The sequence below is a fragment of the Saccopteryx leptura genome, chromosome 9 (genome assembly GCF_036850995.1).
Source record: "Saccopteryx leptura isolate mSacLep1 chromosome 9, mSacLep1_pri_phased_curated, whole genome shotgun sequence".
Classification (NCBI taxonomy): domain Eukaryota; kingdom Metazoa; phylum Chordata; class Mammalia; order Chiroptera; family Emballonuridae; genus Saccopteryx; species Saccopteryx leptura.
The window spans coordinates 52,007,981-52,035,612 of record NC_089511.1 but is presented as its reverse complement, the minus strand read 5'-3'; the positions used below and the strand labels follow the sequence as shown (position 1 = coordinate 52,035,612).

General features: G+C 35.5%; 1 protein-coding gene across 3 annotated transcripts in view; it reads right to left on the bottom strand.

Annotated features, from left to right (window-relative positions):
* Positions 1-295: 295 nt before the first annotated feature.
* The window catches only part of PRKG1 (protein kinase cGMP-dependent 1), a 1,422,417-nt gene continuing 1,395,080 nt past the window's right edge, over positions 296-27,632 (bottom strand). For all 3 annotated transcript variants that reach the window (XM_066349797.1, XM_066349796.1, XM_066349798.1), the window contains 6 exons: positions 20,913-21,054; positions 19,525-19,688; positions 8,333-8,455; positions 8,188-8,250; positions 7,024-7,090; positions 296-662 (listed from right to left, as the gene is read on the bottom strand). In XM_066349797.1, the coding sequence (XP_066205894.1) occupies positions 564-662; positions 7,024-7,090; positions 8,188-8,250; positions 8,333-8,455; positions 19,525-19,688; positions 20,913-21,054 (658 nt within the window). In that variant the 3' untranslated portion in view covers positions 296-563. The remainder of the gene's footprint in view (positions 663-7,023; positions 7,091-8,187; positions 8,251-8,332; positions 8,456-19,524; positions 19,689-20,912; positions 21,055-27,632) is intronic.

Below are 27,632 nucleotides of genomic sequence, written 5' to 3'. Positions count from 1 at the left end.
ACTCTGTGACCAACAGGTGTGTGGCCCTCTCTTGTGTGGTATATACACCGGCCTGCGGTAATGTGGCCCTCTCTTGTGTGGTATATACACCGGCCTGCGGTAACAGATCCTTCAACCCTCACCTGAAAGGGAGGAGCTCAGATTTTGTACCATAGAAATCTATTTTATCCAATATATTATTTTTTTGTTATCTTCTTGATAAGTCTAGCAAGGTACAGACTCTTTTACTAGATTGAAGTATTTCTTCTTGTCTTTCAAATTATAATCAGAGCAAAGCAAGATCATCGCAACAATAGAAAAAACATCTCTTTACTGGTGAGAGGCTTTGCTTCAGGACCACCATGTCAACTGCTATTTTTAGGTTCAAAGAGAAAACATGTAAAGAGCACTATTGTCATCTAAGCAATAAGTTCTAATGCCACTGTAGTTACTGGAGCAGCATCGATCAAAGGCATCATGGTGACCCCGAGCACTAATCTTCTCTCTTTCCCTCAGGTTTGCTGGCAGCTGTGTCTCAGAAAAAAGCTGTCTTCAGCAAGGCAGAAGCAGGTAAGAGAAATACATTAGAAGTCTATGTCCCATCCTGAGTTGTCATCAGGTGGTGGTTCGTCATTGTCCTCAGGGAAACTGTCAAAGTTGCTTGTGTCTGTGGGTGATGCAACCTAGAAATGAGAGAATAAACAGTAGAAGTCTGTCTGATTTTCTAGTAAAATCTCATAATAGCTTTTAAAATAGAATTCTTTATTCATTCTCTAATCAAATGAATGTTCATGGAGTGTCTACTAGGTAACAGGATTTCTGCTTTGTTATATTGGGGGTAACAGTGGTGATGGAAAATGAGTATAGTTCTTGCCCTCATGGGTTTTATATATTAGTAAAAAATAAATTGTGTGATTATAATTAGCTATAGATTTTTGTGATTGTTTTACAGTTTGGTTAGTGCTATAGAAAATAAAGTACCGGCCCTGGCCGGTTGGCTCAGCGGTAGAGCGTCGGCCTGGTGTGCAGGAGTCCTGGGTTCGATTCCCGGCCAGGGCACACAGGAAAGGCACGCATTTGCTTCTTCACCCCTACCCCCTCTCCTTCCTCTCTGTCTCTCTCTTCCCCTCCCGCAGCGAGGCTCCATTGGAGCAAAGATGGCCCGGGCGCTGGGGATGGCTCTGTAGCCTCTGCCTCAGGCGCTAGAATGGCTCTGGACACAACAGAGCGACGCCCCAGATGGGCAGATCATCGCCCCCTGGTGGGCATGCCAGGTGGATCCCGGTGGGGCGCATGCGGGAGTCTGTCTGACTGCCTCCCCGTTTCCAGCTTTGGAAAAATGAAAAAAATAAAATAAAATAAAATAAAGTACCATGAGAATATGTGTCATCATGGAAAATCTCCTTGAAAAAGTATTACTTAAGCCTGACCAGGCGGTGGCGCAGTGGATAGAGCATCAGACTGAGATGCAGAGGACCCAGGTTCGAGATCCCGAGGTTGCCAGCTTGAGCGCAGGCTCATCGAAGTTTGCTGGCTCGAGCAAGGGGTTACTTGGTCTGCTGTAGCCCCACGGTCAAGGCACATATGAGAAAGCAATCAATGAACAACTAAGGTGTTGCAACCAAAAACTGATGATTGATGCTTCTCATCTCTCCCCGTTCCTGTCTGTCTGTCCCTATCTATCCCTCCCTCAGACTCTGTAAAAAAAAAAAAAAAAAGAAAAGGACGAAAAAAAAAGTATTACTTAAAACCTAACAATCAATGAATTCAATAAGAGGGAATAGCACATACAAAGGTCTTGAGATGTGAGAGAGCTCCATGCTGTGAAATAACCAAAAGAGGCCAAACTGGCTGCTGTACAAGGAAGGAGGGGAGGGGAATGAGAAATAGGAAAAACAGGCAAGAGTCAGGTTATATAGAGTCTTGTAGGTCATTTCAAGGATTTTGTATATTTGTTCCAAGTATAATAATTAGCCATTTCTAAACTCAGGCAAAACTTGCAAATTTGCTGGGCATAGTTTAATCTATAGAATATCAGTAAAAGCTGTGAAAACAACATATTTTAGTTCCTCGCATATTTTAATATTTAAAGCCATTTACAGATATATATGTCCCCATTTAATATTATTATTGCGTAAAAGGAGACCCCTTATAAATGTAGTTTAAGGTAGTGTAAGCTTAATATTTACTCCTCCAAGTTTTTTATTCTATTCTTTTAAAAATAAAATTTCATGAATGTAATTGGCATCTGTAATATAAGACATGGTAATGGCATTTCTGTTTTGATTGTGTTTGTGAATAAACATAAACATTAGCACAGAAATAAATCTTAGAAGTTGGGGAATGTTTCTGTACAAAGACTAGTCTTGAGTTGTTCCCAGAAGAAGGACATACATAAATGAAAGGCTTAGGACCACAAAGCAGACCTTTCTCCCTTAGTTAAGGTGTAGTACATTTTATTAGACATATGCAGTATTATACAAAAATAAAAATGCAATACAAAAATAAAAACTGAAATTTATTTCAAGTTAATATTGTGTAAACACTTAATCCCTTTAGTGGCTGGCTATTTTACAAAAAAATTGTGTTCAAAAAAGAGAGTTTATTTTTTTTAAAGCCTAATGAAAGAATAAAAGAACACACTTTGGCCTGAGAGTGTCTCAAAGTAATATGGGGGCAGTATTTCATCTATTTTATTCCTGAGTAGTATTTAATTGTGTATATGCAAACATCTTCTTTATCCAATCATCCATTGAGAAACATTTAGGTTGTTTCCATGTCTTGGCCACTGTGAATAATGCTGCAATGAATATAGGGGTACATATACTTTTATGAATAAGTGTTTTCAAAATTTTTAGGTAGATACTTAAAAGAGGGATTACTGGGTCATATAGTTGCTCTCTTCTTAATTATTTGAGGAACCTCCATACTGTTTCCCCTTGAGGCTGCACCAATTTACATTCCCACCATCAGTCCCTTTCTCTGCACCCTCTTCAATCTTATTTCTTGTCTTGCTGTTAATTACTATGCTAACAGGTGTGAGGCGGAATCTCATTGTGGTTTTGATTTGCATTTTTCAAATAGCTAGTGAAGTTCAGCATCTTTTGATATATCTGTTGGCCATCTGTATGTCTTCATGGGAAAAGTCAGTTCAGGTCCTCTGCCCATTTTTAATTGGATGGGTTTTTTGTTGTTTTTATTGTTGAGTTGTGTTAGTTCTTTTTATGTTCTGGATACTAGACCCTTATCAGAATTATCATCTGCAAATATCTTCTCTCATTTGCTCAGTTACCTTTTTGTTTTGTTAATGGTTTCTTTTGCTGTGGAAGAGCTTTTTAGTTTGATGTAGTACCTTTCATTTATTTTTGCTTTTACTTCCTTTGGTTTTGCAGTGAGGTTCATATAAACTCCTTTGAGACCAAGGTCCACACTTTAGTACCTATGTTTTAAATCCAAGTATTTTACTGTTTTATGTATTATAGTCAAGTCTTTAAATTGATTATGAGTTAATTTTTGTGTAATGTCAGCAGTCTAGTTTTATTCTTTTGCATGTGGCTTTCCAATTTCCCAATGGCATTTATTATTTTTTTAATTTAAAAATTAAATTTAATGGGGTAACATTGATCAATAAGAATACAGAGGTTTCAGGTAAATATCTCTATAATTTTGGAACTGTTGATTATGTTGTGTATGTATCACCAAAAGTCAAATCTTTTTCTGTCAATGTATAATCATCCTTCTTTATTCTTGTATCCCCATCCTCCTTCTGGTAACAACTTCACTTTTATTTATGGGCATGAGTCTGATATCCCACCTTTAGCTTTTTCTGATTTACTTATTTCACTTAATATAATGTTCTCAAGGTCCGTCCATGCTGTTGTAATGGCACTATGTCATCATTTCTTATGGCTGAGTAGTATTCTATTTTATATATGTACCACATCTTCTTTATCCAATCCTCTATTGAGGAACACTTTGGTTGCTTCCACATCTTGGCCACTGTGACCAAGACCATAATTTAGTGTGTGTGTATATGTGAGTGTGTGTGTATGTGTATGTGTGCATGAGAGAGAGAGAGAGAGAAAGAGAGAGAGAGAATAAGACAGAAAAGCATCAAGTCATTGTTCCACTTAGTTGTGCCATTGATTGCTTCTCATATGTGCCCTGACTGGGGCTTGAACTAGTGACCTCAGGGGTCATGCTGGCACCCTAAGGACTGGCAACCCCAGGCTTGAGCTGGTACTCTTGGGACTGAGCTGGCAACCTGAGGATGGGTAACCCCTGCTTAAGTCAGCATTTCTGAGCTCTAACTGGCAACCTCAGTGCTTCATGCTGATGCTGTATCTACTGCACCACTGGCCAGGGAAATAACATATTGCTTTGTAGTATAGTTTGAAGATGGGGGAAGAAAAGTAATATGGGAACTAGAAAGAAAGATATATGTGGGGGCATAGATAAAACAATACTGGCTAGGAATTCAGAGCTGTTGAAAACAGTTGCTGCTCTGCTGAGCAAGCCCTACCAGAAATCAGAGGGTAAAGGAAAGCTTTGATGTTGCTTTTAAGGGTTAGGCTCTTTAGGACAAAGCAAGATCATAAACTAGAATCAAGAACATAAAGTAATGCACATTCTTCTAACTCACCCAAGTATACTGTATCTTATAAATAAAGAACACGTGAAGAAATTTAGTGTATACATATTTTTGTTAATAATTCATGAATATAAATAATTCATTGAAGTTAATGTATTCTTAGATAATGATATATAAAGTTTATATATTATGGGGAATAAAAGCTTAGTTGCTGGAATTCATCATATTCTTTTATCTACCCCACATATATTTAACACTTACAATAAAGAGACAACTTTTATTCACAAATAAAAGAAACAAATTAGAATAAATAGTTTAAAAAGGTAATGGAAAATTATATGGTACTGAAAATGAATTTAAAGATACAAATAAATGGAAGCATACATCATGTTCATGGATATGAATAATTAATATCAGTAACATGTTTATATTACCCAAAGAAATTTATAGATTCAATGCAATTGCTATCAAGATACCAATGGAATATTTTACAGAACTAGAACAAGTATTCCAAATATTTATATGTAACTACAAAAGTCCCCAAATAACTTTAGTAATCTTGAGAAAAAAGAACAAAGTTGGAGGAATTATGTTACTTGATATCAAACTACACTATAAGGCTATAACAATCAAAACAGCATGGTACTGACATAAAAATCAGACATACAGACCATTGAAACAGAATAGAGAGCCCAAAAGTCAACCCACACCTTTGTGGTCAATTAATATTTGACAAAGGAGGCAAGAACATACAATGAAACTGCATTAAACTGAAAAGATTTTGCATAGTCTATTCAATAAATGGTGCTAGAAAAATCAGAGAGATATGTGCAAGAAAATAAAGCTAGACCCTCTTCTTACACCATATAAAAAATAAACTAAAAATGGATTAAAAACTTAAATATCAGATTTGAAACCATAAAAATCCTGGAAGAAAACATAGATAGTAAGACCTTAGACAATTCTCACAGCAATATTTTTCTATCTCCTCTGTCAAGGAAAACAAACAAACAGAATAAACAAATGAAACTGCATCAAACTAAAAAGATTTTGCACAGCAAAGGAACCATCAACAAAGTGAAAAAATTCAGCCTCCCACTGAATGAGAGAACATGTTTGCCAATTCATCTGATAAAATATTAATATCCAAAATTTATAAAGAACTTATAGAACTCAGCACCAAAAAAAATCCAATTAAAAAATGGGCAAAGGATCTGAATAGACACTTCTCCAAAGAGGACATACAGATGGCTGATAGAAATATGAAAAGAGGCTCAACATCAGAAACCATCAGAGAAATACAAATTAAAACCACAATGTGATATCACCTCACACCTGTCAGAATGGCTACCATCAATAAATCAACAAACAAGAATTATTGGCAAGGATGTGGAGAAAAGGAAACACTTGTGCACTATTGGTGGGAATGCACATTAGTGCAGCCATGGTGGAAAGCAGTCTGGAGTCACCTCAAAAGATTAAAAATGGAACTGCCTCATGACCCAGCATACCACTTCTGGGAGTTATTTGAAAAAACCTAAAACTCTAATTCAGAAGAATATGTGCACTCCTATGTTCATTGCAGCATTATTTACGACAGGCAAGATTTGGAAGAACCCCAAGTGACCATCAATAAATGAGTAGATAAAAAAGCTGTGGTATATTTACACAAAGAAATTTCCTTTTTTTTCTTTGTGACCATAAAAAAAGAAGGAAATCAGACCTTTTGCAACAGTATGGATGGTTCTGGAAAGCATTAAGCTAAGTGAAATAAGCCAGTCAGAGAAAGACAAGTGCCATATGATTTCACCCATACATGTAATCTAATGGGGAAAATGAACTAATAAGCAAAATAGAGACATACTCATAGACAGAGTGTAGGCTGACAGCTTTTGGAGGTGGGGGCCTTGGTGAAGTAGGTGCAGAAATTAAGGGGAAAAAAAGACAAAAAAAGGGAGAGAAACATCATGGACATGCACAATAGTGTGGTAATTGCCAGGGGACAGGGTGGTATGGGGGTCATGGAGGAGGGTAGAGGGCAGATAAATTGTGATGGACAAAGACTTGACTTGGGGGGCGCTGAATACATAATATGGTTTACAGAGATGTGTTGTGAAATTGGGCATCTGAAACCTGTATACTTTCATTAACCATTGTCACCCCAATACATTTATTTTAAAGAGAAAATAAATAAATAAATAAATAGATAGATAGATAAACAGATAAAAACAAAATGAAGTGTAAAATGATAACATTAAAATACATATATAATATCCATTGCCTAATGTACCTGTTTTTAAGCTTGCATTTTAGATAAAATTATTTTAACATGATACTTCTATTGTTTACTAAATCTGATCATGGGATAAAAGTTTAAAAATAACAGGTCTTTGATGACTGACATAAACACTTTCATGTATATCACACATAGACAAACTGGAAAGTCTACTTACACTTGGTATTATAGGAGGTGTCAACGTGCCTTTTCTTAAACCTTCCCAATTAAAGCCCTCAAACCATCTACAGAAGGAAAAAAAGTAGAGAGTTAAAAGCATTTTACCTCAGTTAAAACTTTCTCACTGAAACATATATAATGTCCATGACTGATGGAAAACAGTTGGACAAAAATTTTTAATATGACAAAAAATGTTTTCTACTTAATTGTAGATTTTTTAAAGGTATATTATTTTGTAGAATGCATCTTTAAAAAAATCTAATAGTCAACTTTTAAAACACCAATTAGAAAGCAACTCCTTTTTATTCTAGTGATTTTAGTCATAATGTCTGTATGACTCTGTTCCTACACTATCATTATAACTTAAAAAAGGTCATAATATGCTTGGATCTGTGTCTTACAGATATTATTCTGAGGAGGTAAAATCAGGCATGAAAAGATATGACAGAAAATTATCTTCCCATCTTTGCCACTGATTTCGTCGGCAGCTTCAGTTAATAAACTGCATTGGTAATGTCATTGCATTGGTCTCTACATATGTCATTTTCCTCCTTCTGTCTTTTTTAATATGGTGAAGATATTTTGTGTATATGGGGACCAAATAACATGAAGGATTTTTTTTGGTTGGTTGATTAGTTTCTATTGTATTTTTGTCTTTCAAAGAGTTTGCCATTAGCGAATGAATGCTTACAGCAAACTCTTAGCAGATCTTTGAGACAGTCATAGGTATTTTGGTAAATAAGTTACCCTGGTAGGGATGTGAATTTCCTGAGTGTTACAGAAACAGACAAATAGAGAAAAACCAGTTTGGTCTTAGGTTAGCTCTAGAACATCTGATAATATGCATAAGATCTGATATTTAAGATGCTTTATTATTATTTTTTTGAAGACTATACTCTACTTTTTTTTCTTTGTCATATTATCTAATCAGGAAATGGTTGGAAAAATATATTTTGGTTCTAGTCTAGGAAATGAGGTGTGATATGTTGGAGGACTTTTGTTTTTAATATTCTGGTAGGAATAGAATCTCAGAATTATAATATACATGTCTTTAGGCTAATTGTATTAGTTATACTACCACTAATTTAAACAACAGTCTGGGGAAATGGTTGTCAGGTTTTCTGAACTCTCAAACTTAAAATTATAAGGAAAGAATACTTACTTGTGCTTTTGAATGTCTTTCACTCCATTTTTCAAATTCCCTAATCTTTCTGATGGATTATCCCTAAAAATAAAAGAATTGATAAGAAATTATATTTTTTTTCACATTTTAAGCCTTTTAAAAATAATGTGGCTGAAATGCTTACCTGCATAGTTTTTTAATTAAATTAGCAGCATTTTTGGCAATCTTCTTTGGAAATTCTATCATGTCAATCCCTCTCAATATGATGTTATAAGTTTTCATAGGATCTGGGCCTGAGAAAGGTGGGCTACAAGAATAAAAGACATGAAAAAAAGTACTTTATTTTTTCTAAATAAAAAAACTTAAATTTTTGTAATTCCATAAATATCATTATTACTTATTTTGGAGCTTATGGAATGATAATGGACTAAAACTGATCAATAGCAAAAAAGTGTGCAAATTTTCCTAAGAAAACCAATTACATGTAAACCAATCACAAATGGGTCAAGTTTGCCTGCTGACTCTTATTTATTTACTTAATTGCTTACTTATTTATTTTTCCTGTGGATGCCTTATCCCTCTTGCTGTTCTTAGTCATTCGGGTGCCTCTTCCACTTTCTTGCTCTTTCTTGTACTAATCATCTCACTGAATACACTTTGATGAAGTCAATTTTTTTAGGATGGCCTACAAGCACATCAATGATAGGACTCTGTTTTATGGAATCACCACACTCATGTATGGGAATTCAGGCATACCAGCTTTCTGCTTCTCTGAAATACTGTGCCATTGTGTCACCCAAGGTGCTGTTTATTTTGCCCAGGTAAACTTGTTCTTGCCAATGCCTCGTTTATCAGGTCTTAGTTTAAGTGTTATGTTGCATCCTCAGAAAGGCCTGCTTTAGCCTGACTAGCCAGTGGCACAGTGAATAGAGCGTCAAAGGACTCAGGTTCAAAACCTTGAGGTTGCCAGCTTGAGCATGGGCCCAGCAGCTTGAGCAGGGGGTCACTGACTTGAGCATGGGATCATAGACATGAACCGATAAGCCCAAATGTCACTGGCTTGAAGCCCAAGGTTGCTGGCTTGAGCAAGGGGCCACTCGCTCTGCTGTAGCCCCCCCTCCCCAGTCAAGGCACATATGAGAAAGCAGTAATTGAAAAACTAAGGTGCTGCAACAAAGAATTGATGCTTCTCATCTCTCTTCCTTCCTGTCTGTCCCTATCTGTCCCTCTCTCTGACTCTTTTCCTGTCTCTGTCATGAAAAAAAGGCCTGCTCTAATCAACCAAATATAAACAATCACATAACCTTAATCAGCCAATATAATAATTTAATGATCAAATTTTAACTTTATCTAAATTAGAGTCCCCTGTCATACTCAATTTTTCTTTCCTCCTTTTCTCTTACAGGACCCTAATGCCACTTATTCTGCTTTGTCATTACTTCTTTATTCACGTGGTTATTTGTTTTATATCTGTCTTCCCTTCCATATTTTATTTTGTTTTCCACTGGAAATTTTAGAGTCTCATGGAATGCCTAGCACATAGTAAGTGATCAGTAAATATCTGATGAATAATACTTCTACTAACAGTCCTTCTCCTTTCCTTTTCTGCCCGTTCATTAGTAGATAAACTAACACAAGGCATCCTTTTTGTTAGGAAGGATGTAGTATCCAAGACTTCATGAGCCAGATCTATTGTTTTTCTTTTTCTATTTAACTTATCCATCCTTGGAATGTGGCTTTGTGCCAGGATCAGAGAAAATAGAGAGACCACTAAAGTCAGTTTCATCCATCAAATTTCTCACAGTTCGGGCAGGAGAATATAATATACCTTGGAAATTTATTTCCATGGAAATTATTCTAATTCAGGGCTCATATGTCATTGGAAAAAATATTGTGCATTATTATTATCTTTTGTCCATCATGTTTACTAACAGCAGTTCAAATTATTTCCCTCTACTGAGCAGGCTACAAACAATGAGTTGCTTAAAATAGAGAGTATGTAGTAGGTATGTTGTGCTGAGAACTGTGATGGTATTTGCCTTTGAGTTTCTGTCCGTATTTTCTGTGATAGGTATTTTAAATATGTAATATATCATTAGCTAGTAATTTAAACCATCAAGTTTAAATCACTTTTAAACATATGTAAATAGGCAATTCTATTTCATCTCTTAGAATTTAAAAATTTCCTTTTTGTGATGTTATGATTAAATAGTCTCTTTAATCTCTTAAGTTAACTTGACAGTTTTGATTTTTACTTGAAAGATGAGGAAGAGCAGCCTGATCAGGCAGTTGCATAGTGAATAGAGCATTGGCCTGGGATGCTGAGGACCCAGGTTCAAAACTCCAATGTCACCGGCTTGAGTGCAGGCTCATCTGATTTGAGTGCGAGCTCATCAGCTTAAGTGTGGGGTCACTGGCTTGAGCATGGGATCATAGATATGACCCAGTGGTCACTGGTTTAAGCCCAAAGGTCACTGGCTTGAAGCCAAAGGATGCTGGCTTGAGCAAGTGGTCATTGGCTCACTGAAGTCCCCTGGTCAAGGCACATATGAGAAAGCAATCAATGAATAAGGTGGCTGCAACTATGAGTTGATGCTTCTCATCTCTCACCCTTCCTGTCTGTCTGATCCTATCTGGTTTGTCCCTCATTCATTCTCTCTCTACTGTTTCTTTCTCTCTCTCATTAGCATTTATATATATATATATATATATATACATTATATATAAAGTATATATAATATATATAATATACATATACATATATATATAAAGAAGAACCACATCTTAGATTTTTGGTTGTCAATTTAAATGTTTTCCTAATATATATTTTTGACTTTTATGTATTCATTGATCTTAGACAACAAAAATCATTCACCGAAGATCACTTTTGTGGTTTTTACCAGTGATGCATATTTAGTCCAATATATTTTTGCAATATATAAAACAGAAAGTTAGAAAATAATTAAAAATCATCTAAGATGCCAAAATATTAATAGTAATTAACATTGTTAAATATAATTTTATACATTTTTCTATGTAGATGGAGAGACACAGGAGTAGTACACTATACATGATTTTTATAATAATAAAAAGTATTCACCTTAATTTTACTTTAACATAAAGAGTAGAACTGGAAGACATGTATATTTCAAATATGTGTGTCTTCACCAACAATATTAATTCTTAAAATATTTTCCTTAAATTAGAAAGACATTTTTTAAAAACTTTATGTTTGGAGGTTTTTTTTATAATGACATAATTTAACTGTAGAAGAATACTTAAGATTCTTAATTGTAAATGATGACAAATAGGTTTTCATATATTCTTATCTTCTCTCTCTACCTTAACTGTTGTTGATTTCAGTATTAAGAATGCCAAAGACAGCCCTGGCTGGTGAGCTCATTCAGTTAAGAGTGTCGTCCTCAAATGACAAGGTTGCGGACTTCATCCCCAATCAGGCAACATACAGGAAGCAACCAGTGAATGTATGACTAAGTGGAACAACAAATGAATGCTTCCCTTCCCCCTCCTTTCCCTCTCCCTTCCTCTCTCTGTCTCAAATAAATAAATAAATAAACAAACAAACAAACAAAGCTCTGGCCAGACAGCTCAGTTGTTTGGAGTGCCGACCCAGAGCACAGAGGCTGCCGGTTTGATTTCTTAGGGCACATTCATGAGCGGCTCCAAGATAACATTGTCATTCTGTTCAATACCTAAAATTGTATAATTTAATCTAAGTTCTAATTAATTCGATACAAAGCTCACCAAACCTTTTGCCAATTTCTTTATTCCTTAGTGTTTAATTTTGATTCATCTCTTAGTTGATTTGGTCATACAGTAGTATTTTAAAGAAAGGCCTGGGATAGATACTTATATATATTATTTAGACTTCAAGAATAACTGCTGATCAAAAGCAGTGGTGGGATTCAACCAGTTTGCACTGGTTTGGCAGAACCAATACCGAATTTTTTTGAGTTCAGCAAACCGGTTGTTAATATACTTGTAATCAGAGTTCTCTCTAAGGTAGGCACCTGGGTAGCTGCCCAATGTGAAAATCACAAATTTAAATTCCTTACTTTTTTTTAACGTTCATCTACACAACAGTGTATTCTAAGCACCTGTAGTAATGTTCATTCTGTCCATAGGTGAAAAAAAAATTGCAAGTGAGGACTCCAATCAAGAAGCAATATGGAAATATTTTAAGTAACAGTTTTATTGTTTTCTGTCAGGTATTATTTAAATTTTTTTCATTAATATTTTAAAACCCTTTCTTATAACATAATTTAGTTTTGTGTACCTCTTTTATTGTTCTTATTTAAGTATTAAATGCATGAAATAATAAACTACCTTTTGGTATATCTTTTTTTATATATACTTAAAATGGTCATTAGGGAAGATAACCGGTTGTTATATTATTTGAATTCCACCACTGACCAAAAGGATACACTGAGTCAAGTCGTTTAATTTTGTTATATAATCAAATATGTTTTCCTAACTCATTTGTAATATGTTCTTCATATACATAGTTGTTTCTATTTCCTTTGATTTTTATATCCTCTTTTTCTGATAATTTCTATATCTTGTTCTCTTTTCCATTATTTTCCCCAAATGTATCTATATACTATCTCCCTGGCTAAATTTTTAATTGCTATTATGCTACTTGTTTATAATATGACTTTCAGTTCTTTAGTGTACCTGAACTCTGCTAGTTTACTTCTCTTGTTATCTATGAACACTTGCGGGTATCTTTGGGGTTACTTCTTAGAGAGATCATGCTTTCAATTGCCTTATAGAAACTGTAAATAAAACTTTGAAATTCTTCTATGTTTCTTTGATTCATTTCTCTTGTATGCTATTTAGCTGCCTTTTGCTTATGCATCTTTAAACTGATATTAATAGAAAATAACAGCTGTAACAGATTAAAACATTAAAGACACTATTTCACATAAATGGAAGTCCAGGGATAGGGCAAACTCTAGACCTGGTAGGATCAGAGCCTCAATGACCCAGGTTCTTTCCAGGTTTTTGTCCTACCATATCTCAGTGTTGGCTTTACCTAGGGCTATTTCCTCATAGTTGTAAGATGACTACTAGTAGAAATAGGGACTTAATATACATTTAAAAATTATTTATTGAGTGCCTACTATAGGTATTGAGGACTTATATCTTGTTTGGACGAGTTTAGCCTCTGAGCCCAGTCCAATCAATGTCAGTCACCAAGGGAATTCTTTGTGACTGAACAGATGATTTGAATCTAAACCTAAAACTAGAGATGAATTCATCTTTGCCTGAGTTGGACTGAATACTTGAACAAAACCAGTGAGTAAGAAAGGAATTGGTGTATGTAGAAGCGGCTGTAATAGTGAGCATGATGGAGAATGGGTCCCATTGGACTCTTTCTAATTGTTAATCATAAATGGGCTAGTTAACTTGAAGAACAGAATAAGCAAGGTTAGAAGGAGGGAGCAAGTGGAAAATTTAGCATCCTTCACTATGATTTTTTTGCCTTAGAAATCCTCTAACCAGATCATTTATTTTGCTTGCCCTCAATCCTTGGTATTCACGAGGTTGCATGGCTCATAGAAAACCCCTACCATGTTCTCTGAAATCTTTAGTCACTGTCATTCTCCCTTTAAATACTTACATTTTATTGGCCAACATGATAGGCCTCAAAAAGAAGAATTGGTTTATCTGTATGAGATGACTTCAACTCAGTTCTTCTACTGTTTTGTAGTGCTTATTTGGGTCTGTATGTGAACACTCCTTGACTTTTAAAGGTCCATCTATATTTCCAAATTTTATTCCAATAAAGCCATTAAATATGACATTCAGGACCATATCACTTTGGGGTCATGCTCATAGTCCAAGGTTTGTCAGAATGATTTCTAGTACAGGTAACTTCCTATTCTTCACAGTGTTTGGTATGTATGGTTAGTGAAACTTTCACTGTACTAAAGGTTATCCTATAGGCTTTATTCTTTCCTTCCCACACTTCATTCATCTCTCATCTTCCCATACCCCACTACTGTGCAACTGGGTAGAAGAAAAAATAAGTAAAGATGTTTTTACTTTGCAATCTTTGACTGAAAGCCTTTGTTTTTATTTCTTGAAATGGGTGCTAAGGTAATATGTGCATTTTATTGAGATAATTAACATATAAGATTATATAGTCTCAAGAGTTTACTGTAATGATCAATATTTGTATGTACTGCAAAATGATCACCACAATATTTACCATCCATCACCATACATAGTGACAATTTTTTTTCTTGTCATGATAACTTTTAAGGTCTACCCCCTTAATAACTTTTAAATATGTAGTACAGTATTGTTACTTTTTAACAAAAAGTTTTTCATTTTTAATTGCCAAATAGTTAATGATTATAAAAAATTCAGACAACACAAATATAACAAGAAAATCAAGTTCTACTTCATTTCTACTCTCTATTGGTAACCATCATAAAGTCTTAATGATTTCTATGTGTAGTGAATTGTGCAGTACACTATTAACTATAGTCACTATGCTGTATATTATATTCCCGTCACTTATTCATTTTATAACTGGAAATTTACCCACTGATGATCTTCCATTTTACCTACTGCTACACCTTGCCTTTGGGAATCACCAGTCTATTCTTTGCTTCTATGAGCTTAATTTTGTTTTGTTTTACATTCTATATATAAATGATATCCATGATATTTGTTTTTATTTATCTGACTTATTTTACTCATCATAATACCCTTAAGGTCCATCCATGTTTTGGCAAATGATCAGAATTACTTGTTGCCAGTGGCTGAATAATATTCCATTATATATATATTCCACATTTTCTTTATTCATTCATCTGTTGGTGAACACTTAGGTTGTTTCCATGCCTTGGCTATTATAAATAATGCTGCAATAAACAAAAGTGTTCATATATGTTTTGGAATTTGTGTTTTCATTTTCTATGGATACATATCCAGAAGTGAAATTGCTATATATAGGGTATTAGTATTTCTAATTTTTTGAGGGAACTACATACTATTTTTCCATCATGGTTTACATTACCAATTTACATTCTCATCACAGTACACAAGGGTTGTTTCTCTACATCATTATTCACATGTTATTTCTTATTTAGATAATAGCCATTCCAACTGGTGTAAGATCATATCTCATTGAGGTTTTGATCTGAATTTCCCTGATAGTTAGTTATGTTGAGTATTTTGTCATGTACCTGTTGGCTGTCTGTAAATTTTCTTTGTAAAATGTCTGATCATACCCTCTGCCCACTTTTTAAACTGGATTATTTATCTGCTATTGAGTTAAAATATGAGTTTTAATACATTTCAGCTATTTGTTCCTTATTAGATATATTTTAACTCATTTTATTGGTTGTCTTTTTATATTGTTGATGGTTTTCTGTACTGTCCAGAGTTTTCATGTTTGGTACAATCCTGCTTATTTATTTTTACTTTTGTTGCCTTTTTTTTTTTTTTTTTGGTGTCACATTAAAAAAATTCTTGACCAGATTGATGTCAAAGTGCTTACTGCTAAATTTTTCTTCCAGGAGTTTTATGGTTTCATATTCAAGTTTTTATGGTTTTACATTCAAGTCTTTAATCCATTTTGAGCTAATTTTTGTATATGATGTAAGAGAGTGGTCCAGTTTTCTCAATACCATTCACTGAAAGAGACTCCTTTCTCCATTGTGTATTCTTGTCTTTTTTGTTGTAAATTAATTGACCCTATATGGGTGGGTTAGTACCTGGGCTCTATTCCATTCCATTGATCTGTGTCTGTTTTTATGCCAATACCATGCTGTTTTAATTACTATAGTTTTGTAATATAGTTTGAAATCAGGAAATATAAAGCTTCCAACTTTGTTCTTCCACATCTGTGAAAAATGTCACTGGAAATTTGATAGGGGTTGCAGTTAATCTGAAAATTGCTTTGGGTAGTATAAACATTTTAACAATATTAATTCTTCTAATCCAATAGTAGGGGGTATTTTTCCATTTATTTGTATCTTCAATTTCTTTCATCAATGTCTTTTTTTTTCTTTCTTTCTTTTTTGTACAGATCCTTTACCTTCTTGGTTAAGTATATTCCTAAATTTTTTAATGCAATTGTAAATTAGATTATTTTCTTCATTTTTCTTTCTGGTAGTTATTATAAGTGTATAAAATATAGCATATTTCTGTATATTGATTTTGCATCCTACAACTTTACTGAATTGTTGATGAGTACTAACAGTATTTCTTATTTAGGGTTTTTCTATATATAATGTCATTTGAAAATAGTAACAGTTTTACCATTTCCTAGTCAATTTGAATACATTTAATTAATTGATTTGCCTGATTGCTCTGGCTTGGACTCAAAATACTATGTTTAATAAAAGTGGTAAGGGTGGTCATCCTTATCTTGTTACTGACCACAGTGTAAAAACTTTCAGCTTTTATCATTGAGTATAATACTAACTGTGGGCTTCTCATATGGTCTTTATTATGTTGAAGTATGTTTCTACTATATCCATTATGTTGAGAGTTCTTATCATGAAAGAATGTTAAAATTTTAAATTATGTATCTGCATTTTATTATTTTTAAGTTGGATTTATTTGGGTGACATTAGTTAATAAAATTATATAGTTTTCAGGTGTATAATTCTATAATACATCATCTGTACATTATACTGTGTGTTTAATTTTATTAAATGATTTTTTTTCTGAATCTATCGAGATAATTATATGGTTTTAATCCTTCAGTTTGTTAATGTGGTATATCACATTGATTGATTTGTGAATGTAGAACCATCCTTACATCCTAGCTACAAATCCCACTTGAACATGGTATATTATATTTTTAATCTATTATTGAATTCTATTTGCTAATATTTTATTAACTTTCATATCTATTTTTACTAGAAATATTGGCCTTTAATTTCTTGTAGTGTCCTCATCTCGCCTTGTTTTCAGGGTAATGCTGGCATCATACAATAAGCTTAGAAGTATTACTTCTTATTCTATTTTTTGAAAGAGTTTGAGAAAAATTGGTATTAATTCTTCTCTCAATGTTTGGTAGAATTCAACAGTAAAGCTGCCTGGTCCTGAACTTTTGTTTGTTAGAAGGTTTTTGATTACTAACTCAATCTTCTTACTAATAGCTGGTCTGTTGATTTTCTATTTCTTCATGATTCAGTCTTGGTAGGTTGTATGTTTATAGAAATGCATTCATTATTTTTAAATTGTCCAATTTGCATATAATTGTTCATGGTAGTTTTTAATATATTGTATTTCAGTGGTATCAGTTGTAAAGTCTGCTCTTTCATTTCTGATTATATTTTATATTATTTAAGTCTTCTTTTTTGGTGAGTCAAACTAAGGTAAATTTTATCTTTTCAAAGAACCAGCTCTTAGTTTCATTGATCTTTTCTATTATCTTTTTTTTTTTTTGTATTTTTCTGAAGCTAGAAACCGTGAGAGACAGTCAGATTCCCGCATGCGCCCGACCAGGATCCACCCGGCATGCCCACCAGGGGGCAATGCTCTGCCCCTCCCGGGCGTCGCTCTGCCACAACCAGAGCCACTGTAGCACCTGGGGCAGAGGCCAAGGAGCCATCCCCAGCGCCCGGGCCATCTTTGCTCCAATGGAGCCTCGGCTGCGGGAGGGGAAGAGAGAGACAGAGAGGAAGGAGAAGGGGAGGGGTGGAGAAGCAAATGGGCGCTTCTTCTGTGTGCCCTGGCCGGGAGTCGAGCCCGGGACTTCTACACGCCAGGCCAACGCTCTACCACTGAGCCAACCGGCCAGGGCCACTATTATCTTTTTTAGTCTCTATATCTTTTGTTTTCAATCTGACCTTCCTTCCTTCCTTCCTTCCTTCCTTCCTTCCTTCCTTCCTTCCTTCCTTCCTTCCTTCCTTCCTTCCTTCCTCCCTTCCTCCCTTCCTCCCTTCCTCCCTTCCTCCCTTTCTCCCTTTCTCTCTTTCTTTCTTTCTTTCTTCTTCCTTTCTCTTTCTTTCTTTCTTTCTTTCTTTCTTTCTTTCTTTCTTTCTTTCTTTCTTTCTTTCTTTCTTTCTTTCTTTCTTTCTTTCTACTAACATTGGGCTTCATTTGTTTTTGTTTTTTTCCTAGTTCAATGATGTGTAAAGTTAGGTTATTTATTTGAATTTTTTTCCTTCATCTGAGCATTTATGACTATGAACTTCCCTCTAAGCACTGCTTTTGATGCATATAAATAAATTTTGAGATGTTATATTTTCATCCCCTTTGGTCTAAAAGTAATTTCTGATTTCTCTTTTGATTTCTTCATTGACTCATTGGTTGTTCAGTTACATCTTGTTTAATCTCCACATATTTGTGATTTTTCCCATTGTCTTTTTGTAATTGATTTCCAGTTTGAAAAGATTTTTGTTTTGTGGCCTAACATTTGAATTATTTTGTGGAATGTTTCATGAGCACATAAAAAGAATATGTTCTGTTGCTTTTGGATAAACTCCAGCCTTCATAACTCTGTAGATTGTTGTCCTCAGTGCATGGTTTAATGCAGTATTTGTTTCTCTTTTCCTCAAAAAGTTTGTAGTCTGCTTTATACCTGGTAGTAGCCATGATATTTTTTTTTTAGAGACAGAGAGAGAGTCAGAGAGAGGGATAGATAGGGACAGACAGACAGGAAGGGAGAGAGATGAGAAGCATCAATCATTAGTTTTTCATTGAGACACCTTAGTTGTTCATTGATTGCTTTCTCATATGTGCCTTGACCGTGGGCCTTCAGCAGACCGAGTAATCCCTTGCTTGAGCCAGTAACCTTGGGTCCAAGCTGGTGAGCTTTTGCTCAAACCAGATGAGCCCGGGCTCAAGCTGGCAACCTTGGGGTCTCGAACCTGGATCCTCGGCATCCCAGTCCTATGCTCTATCCACTGTGCCACTGCGTGGTCAGGTTCCATGAAATATTTTTAGTTGTTTATAACTATAATATTATTACCTAAAATACCTGCAAAACATTCAAATTTCATTTATATATAATTGCTGACAGGTTCTCTTTTTTCTATAAATAGTTGACCCTAGATATTTTTATATAATTTCCCTTGCTTCAATGCTGAGAAATGACAAGGCTCAAAGATTTTACAAAAAGACACTAGAAGATCATTCTATATTCACATATGCATAAAGAATTAGCAATAATGAGACCAAAGTTGATGTTGAGTTTGTCGCCTTCAACTGACTCATTTTAAACTTTGCTTTATGAACTCCTGTTCATCTGTATAACTAATTAAAGTACGGTAACAGAATATGGTGAAAGGTACTCTAAGATGGTCTAATGAGAGTGACAAAGGCAGGAGTGTGAGGCTGTTTTCTGGTCTATTTTCATCAGCAGTTTTCTATCAATGTCCATACCTGCCAGTCAGAAGTTCATACATTAGAATTCCCAGTGACCAATAGTCGGCTGAGATGTCATGGCCTTTGTTCAGGATGATCTCTGGGGCTACATACTCTGGAGTCCCACAAAACGTCCATGTTTTCTTTCCAAATCCTATTTTCTTTGCAAAGCCAAAATCAACCTTACAAAGGGAGAAAAATATATATATTTCAAGCCACTTACGCTTAAAAGCAAGAATTTATTTTTATGAAGTACACAATAATAATAATAATAAAATACAAAATGTAAGTTATTGTCTTGTATTCTAAAAGGAGTCATATTTGTTTCAAACAAAGCCTGCCTGATCAAACTTGGTTTCAGTTAAATAAGTTGAAGCTTGAATAAAGGATAAAAACTTTATGTCATTAAAAATAAAGGTAAATATTCTTCCTGGAAGTACTATTTTTCCTTTGTTTATACCAATGGATGTTATGGCATAAACAAATAATTTATCCTTTACTCAAAAATTTTAAAAAGACTAGTTGGACCTACTTGACATATTTCCCAAAGTATACATGATTTATACTGGATTTAATAAAATTGATAATTCATTTAGTATTAATTTAGAAGACACTTTACCACTGAAGGGGCTAATAAAGTAATGGGACCAGTGACTGCCACTGGTAAACATAAACAGATATAAACATAAAAATATTTCCTTTGTTTTTCTAGAAACCTTTTGAAGAAAAAGCCGCAAATGCAGAAAATCTATTTTTTATGAAACAATGTAGTAAAGAATATAAATAATTAATTGTCATTAATTTGATTTCTTTGAAACTTATGCTGAAAAAAATAAAACTTAAAAAACTGAATCAGTATTGACATAATCAAAGCCCTCAATAGTCATGCATTAAAAAATAAAAATAAATAAGAACTTATCTTTTACAATAAGTCTTTAGAGCTATTGATCAATTTAAAAAATTATTTCTACCACTATCATTCACAAGGTCTGGATAAAATTGTCTGCAAAGTTCATTTTCCCTCATTTGCATTATACTCAAATCTAAAATATTAAAATTATTCATAATTTTCCTTAACATAAATTCTCATTCCCTTTGTATGGAAGAAAGCCAGTTAGCAAAAGAACTTCTGCAAAGCTCTTATAGGTTTATGAACACATGTCATCAAGTGTGAGTCCACTTCAGCACGTTTGGCCAGGATATTATTAATTCAAACTTAGCCAATTTAGTTTCTCATAACTTTAAAGAACAGTCAGTTGAAAATAATAACATTAAAGCCTGCTTTAAAAAAAAAAGTACAATATGTAAAAAGAAAACTATGATTTTTATGTTAGCAAATGAACACAGCTTTATTATAAACCAGCATTTTAAAACTGTAGGACAGCGAATGTGTGAAGTACACTGACCAGTTTGGCGTAACCTCGGTGATCTAGGATGAGATTTTCTGGCTTGAGGTCCCGGTAAATAATTCCTTTGGAATGCAGATAGGCAAAAGCTTCTACCACACAGGCTGTGTAAAATCTGGTTGTAGAATCTTCAAATGAACCTCTGAGATACAGAAAATGGAATGAAAAGTAGATAAGAAATTAGTTTCTTTAATAAGGTTTTATTTCTCATTTTAGTATATTCCTGTGCCAAAATCTGACCCCAGAGATAAAACAGTATAGTCTAAATATCATATGATTGCCATTGCGTTTTCAAAAGCATTTGAGGATTATGTCAAGGAATTATTTGCCCTGATGAATAGGATAGTTTAATCTCATTTCCCGAAAACATTGAAGAAGAGTTCAAACACAAACTACATTTCTTGTACTTGATGGCTTCCTTCCCAAAGACCCACAGTAGTGGGCGAAAGAGAGACCCTATTTTAGAGCTTGTCTACCAAGGGAAGCTGTTTTAAAAGTGAGTTTCTGAGTTTAGTCATATTTATTCATAGAGGGCTTGTTTTTGAATCTTTCTAAATAATATAGACATGGTTCAGCAGAATGTGATTAAAAGTTAACATTTTCAAAGAATCACTTTGGAAATGAATTGTTATGCTTATGATACAGTCATATCACAAGTAAGTATTCACCTGTGTTTGAAACATCTGTCAGCAAGACAAACCATACCTATTTCCTACACTGCTGCCATCTTATTAGAAAGAAAAAAATAAAACTAAAAGATAATTAGAAGGAAAAAGGTAATTTGATGTTTGAGTTTACTAGTAAATGTGATTATGATGTTTAACAAGAAAGCTCTCTTTGTCTATCCCTATTTCTTCTGTGTATTTATTTAATGAAGTAATACTAAAGGAAGAAAAAACATTAACATCTAAGGTTAACTCCTTGGTTCTAGGCCAAAACCTTTATACTTTAACTTTTTTTTTTTAAGTGAGATGAGGGGAGATAGAGAGACAGACTCCCATATGCACCCTCGCTGGGATCCATCTGGCAACCTCGATCTGCATCTGATATTTGAAACAACAAAGCTATTTTCAGTGCCTGACACTGATGCTTAGACCAATTGGGTCATTGGCTGTGTGGAGGAAAAAGAGAGAGAAGGGGGAGAAGGACAGGAAGAGAAGCAGATGGTTGCTTCTCATGTGTGCCCTTGACCAGGGATTAAATCCAGGACTTGCACATGCAGGGTCAATGCTCTATCCACTTAGCCAACTGGCCAGGGCTTATATGTACTTAATTAAATGAAATTTCTTAAAAAGATAAACTATGATTCTTTCTCTCTCTCCAGTAGTAGATACAATTGAATCATTTCATGCTAATGAATGAACATTAGTGTGAACATCAGCTTTGGGTTGGCAAGATGTAACATGAGACACAGCAATCAGGCAGTTAGAGATAATGTGTAACAAGCACAGCCCCCAGAACATGTTTTCCTGAGAGTCACTGATGCCATTTTGCATTTTGATGACATTTGCTTCCTTTTAAATACTGAAAAGTAAAGCATATCCATCTAGGAAGTGAAAAAATGTCTATATTATGAAATTAATCAGTGAATCCAAGCCTAAAGCAGTCACCTTTCAGGTCATTTTTTAGAATGATAGCGTCTTCTATAAAGGGTTAGTCCGCATTTCAACTTCTAATGTCCTCTGAGTTGTCACTGAAATAATTAGCTCTTCCCAAAAGAAATCTTTGTTTAGAAATACAATTTGGCCCTGGCCGGTTGGCTCAGTGGTAGAGAGTCGGCCTGGCGTGCAGAAGTCCCGGGTTCGATTGCCGGCCAGGGCACACAGGAGAGGCGCCCATCTGCTTCTCCACCCCTCCCCCTCTCCTTCCTCTCTGTCTCTCTCTTCCCCTCCCGCAGCAGAGGCTCCATTGGAGCAAAAGATGGCCCAGGCGCTGGGGATGGCTCCTTGGCCTCTGCCCCAGGCGCTAGAGTGACTCTGGTCATGACAGAGCAACACCCCGGATGGGCAGAGCATCGCCCCCTGGTGGGCGTGCCGGGTGGATCCCGGTCAGGCGCGTGCAGGAGTCTGTCTGACTGCCTCCCAGTTTCCGGCTTCAGAAAAATACAACAACAACAACAACAACAAAAAAAAAAAAAAAAAAGAAATACAATTTAAGGCATGATGCTACCTCTTCTAGGTAACTATGATTACTAAGATTTTAGTATCTCTCTTCAACAATATCTGAATAAAACAATTATGAATTATAAAAACAAGAATTGCATTTATATTAGAAAATGAATAACATACTTTATGTCACCATTGTTTTCTGATTTAGAGCTATCTTAGCAAAATTGACACTATATAATACTGTGTATTGGGAAAAGGATTAAAATAGTACCTTTAAAGTCCTTTCCTCTGGTGTGCTTAATTATATACTGCTCACGAAAAGTAGGGGATATTTCAAAATGAATATGAAGCAATAAAATATCCCCTAATTTTTGTGAGAAGTAATATAAGTTTGTCTATTCAATAGCAGTATATTTCTTTTATCTAGAGAGATTATTTGCCTTAAATAATAAACATTCTTAATAGACCATTTCTGATCTATATATCACAGATAATAGGTAATTGACATAGTTTAACTACTTAAATGCTGTAACAATGATTTCAATCCTCCTCTAGGGTGAATGCTGCAGAAGAAAAGCAACACAAAGCCCAAGCAAAACAAAACAAAATGTTACATGGAATAGAGCCTTGTCCTATTTCACATTACATGTTTTGTTTGAATGAGAAAATTGATTACTTCCTGTATCAGGACTATGTAACTGTAATTTGAGTAGGCCTTTTAAAATGCTCACAAATTCTTGATTAACTGTTAGAGGAAAAGATTATTTCTACAATTGTGACTTTGGGCAATATATCTTTGTTTTCCTTAATAGTTGTTAATGAAATCAAACGGACACATGCATTGTTAATGTTATAGGGAGAGTAAACATTTATATGAGAGATTAATTTCTCATATAAGCTCTGCAGAAAGGTATTGAAATTTGTATGCTGAATAAGCTGATTATTAGCAGAAAGATGAAAAATATCTAAATACAACTCAAAGTCATCAAAGGTGGCTATTAGGTTAGGAATATGGACTCTGAAGCAAGAATTCGGAGCTCAAATCTATGCAACTAACTTACTGTGCAACTAGCTACACTTTTCTGGGTCTCAATGTTATCTTGTGAAAAATTCATCTAAGTGCCTAGTATGAAATGGGTACTCAGTAAATTATAGCCATTATAATTGAGCCCCCAAAACTTCCTTTTTTTTTTTTTTAATAAACAGAGACAGAGAGAGGGACAGACAGGCAGGAAGCAAGAGAGATGAGAAACATCCATTCTTTGTTGAGGCACTTTATTTGATCATTGATTGCTTTCTCATATGTGCCTTGACCAGGGGGGCTAAAGCAGAGCAAATGACCCCTTGCTCAAACCAGTGACCTTGGGCTCAAGCCAGCGACTTTGGGCTTCAAGCCAGTGACCTTTGGGCTCAAGCCAGCAACCATAGGGTCATGTCTATGATCCCATGGTCAAGCCAGTGACCCCACACTCAAGCAGGTAAGCCTGTGCTCAAGCTGGATGAGCCTGTGCTCAAGCCGGAGACCTCGTGGTTTTGAACCTCAGTCCTCTGCTTCTTAGTCTGACACTCTATCCACTGCACCACCACCTGCTCAGGCCAAAGAATTATTTAGCCACTGTCTTTTTTTATTAAGTTTTTTTAAGTGTTCACTTTATTGATTTTAGAGAGAGGAAGGGAGAAAGAGACAGGAACAGCCAGCCATCTGTTCTTATACATGCCTTGACTGGGGATCAAACAGGCAACCTCTGCATTTTGGGACAATGCTCATCTGGCCAGGGTGCCACTGTCTTAGTGTAAGAAAATTGACTGATACAAGACAGGTATGGAGTCTTTGGGGGACTGGACTAGGGGGCTTACACCACTAATTATCACTTATTGAGTATTTGCTGATTCTCACTGCTATAGCTCACTGCCACAAGACTGCTTTGAAGAGTCTTCTGCTAATCCTTGTTTATTTTACTTATTCTATGCTTCTCACAGATGCATGGAAAAATTACCCTTTTATTGCCTACTAATCAAAATGCTATTTTTTTTGTGTATGACACAGACAGAGTCAGAGAAAGGGACAGATAGGGACAGACAGAGAGGAAGGGAGAGATGAGAAACATCAATTCTTTGTTGCGGCTCCTTAGTTGTTCATTGATTGCTTTCTCATATGTGCCTTGACTGGGGGGCTACAGCAGACCGAGGGATCCCTTGCTTGAGTCAGCAACCTTGGGCTCAAGCTGGTGAGCCTTTCTCAAACCAGATGAACCCGCACTCAAGCTGGTGAACTTGGGGTCTCGAACCTGAGTCCTCCACATCCCAGTTCGACGTTCTATCCACTGAGCCACCACCTGGTCAGGCAAAATGCTACTTTTTTTTTTTTTTTTAATCAGAAAGTGAACTGACCACAAATCATCAATCCTTAGGTCTTCACTACTTGACAACCATGCTTACTTGTTTTGTGATTTCTCTTCTCCTGAGCCATTTTGAAATTTGGAAGGTTTTAGAAAGCTGGTTTCCATTGTTTAACAGATTTGTATTGAGAATCTCCCATATGCAAATATATTTGTAACTGCTTTTAAAAATTAAATAAAAACTTTGTCTCAAATAGGTTTCCATATTATATGATCAATCAATACAATATAGACACAAAATGTTTACCAGCAACACAATTTTATCATAATACTTGTGATATAGGCAATTGGAGGATTTTTAAATACTCTTTTAGAAAGCAGTCACAAGCATTGTATTAAGTGACTCAAAATGAAAAATTACTATTAGAATTGGAAATGACAAGTTACATTTGAGCTAATACATAAATGAAAGCTTGCTATAGCAACAGTTAGAACATTGCTTACAGAAATAAATCACTGCCTCATAACACTTTGAAATAATAAATTCTGCCTTGGCAGTGGTCATTCAATTAAAACAAATAAGGGATAAGTTCTTATATCCTTTGGGGGAATGAGTAGTTTAGCTAGGTGACAGTATAAAACAACAATTTTGCTGAGAGAATTAGATGATTATATATATATATGGTGGTAGACACACATTAAAATTAATCACAATGTTTAATCTATTATCATAAATTGAGTCCTGAAATGACAGAATGTACCAAAAGGTAAGTTCATTCCTTTCACTGACTAGTAGCAACAATAATGATATATTTATGTGTATATAATATATATACATAGTATATAGCCCCTGGCCAGTTGGCTCAGCAGTAGAGCATTGTCCACCATGTGGATGTGCTGGGTTTAGTTCCTTGTCAGGGCACACAGGAAAAGTGATCATCTGCTTCACCCTCCTTCCCCTCCCCCCTTCTCCTCGTGCAGCCACAGCTTAAAATGTTTGAGCAAGTTGGCTCCAGGTACTGAGGATGGCTCCATGGCCTCACCTCAGGCACTGAAATAGCTTGGTTGCTGAGCAATAGAGCAGCAGCCCCAGATGGGCAGAGCATTGCCCTGTAGGGGACTTGCCAGGTCAATCTTTGTCAGGGTGCATGCAGGATTCTGTCTCTCTGCCTCCCTGCCTCTCACTTAATAAAAAAACAAATAAGCATATAAATATGAAGTGTTTTGCAACATGTGCAGGTTTCTTGCCAATTGTAAAGTTTTGGGGGAACAAGTTATTGTGAAAATAGACCCATTTCTTTTAAATGTTTTAAATCTGTAACATCTATTATTAGACCATTTATAATGGAATATAAATAATCATCCTCCTTAGGACTTCCAGTCAAGATCAAGAGTAGGAAAATGTTGTGCTCACCTCTTTCCATGACCACATCAAAGTTACAACTAAATTACAGACCAAACATCACTGAGAACTACCTGAAGACTAGCTGAACACAGTCCTTAACTAAGGATATAAAGAAGACATGACAAAAATGCTAGGAGGTGCGGAAAGTGCAGGCCCCAAACCTACGTGTGTCAATAAAGAATTGGGAGGGCTATCTTGGCTGATGAGGTAGGGGGTGCAGCCCATACCCAGCTCCTCAGCCCAAGGCACCAATGCTGAGAAGAGGAGTCCCCATAACATCTGTATGTGAAAAACAGTGGGGACTGCATTCCAAGTGAAACTGAGGGCTGCTGGTGTCCCTGACTTTCCTTTTTAAGGGCTGTGCATGGACTCACTCATAGACTCATTAGTTCTGGGCTCCAGTACAGAAGTGGCAGCTCAAAGAATGCCAGGGACATATAGTGGAACTGAGTTGACTGGCTAACCAGGATGAGGGCTGGAAGAACAAGAGTCAGAGCAGCTCTCTCTGAGATCAAAGTGCAGGTAGGCACAGGCAAGTGCCAAATATAAGCTCTTCGTTACCCTGGATAACAGCAGTCTCTCTCCCCAGGTGACTTCCTAAGACCCTGCAATAGCCAACTCACATATGTCACTGAACAATTTCCAGTGGCTCCCCATATAAGTGGCCTACTTTGGCTCATACTGCAGACTTTCCTAAAATTTCTCAAAGGCCCACAAGCAGTAGTCAGATTCTATGTACCCTTTACTTATTGCTCAGTTCTCCCAAACCTGGCCCAAGAGGCAATCAATCTCACTTTTCATTGTAATGCCGATCAGGTGGCCCCAAAGCCACTGTTGCATAAGCTGCAGCCACTGCTGGCTGAGAGCA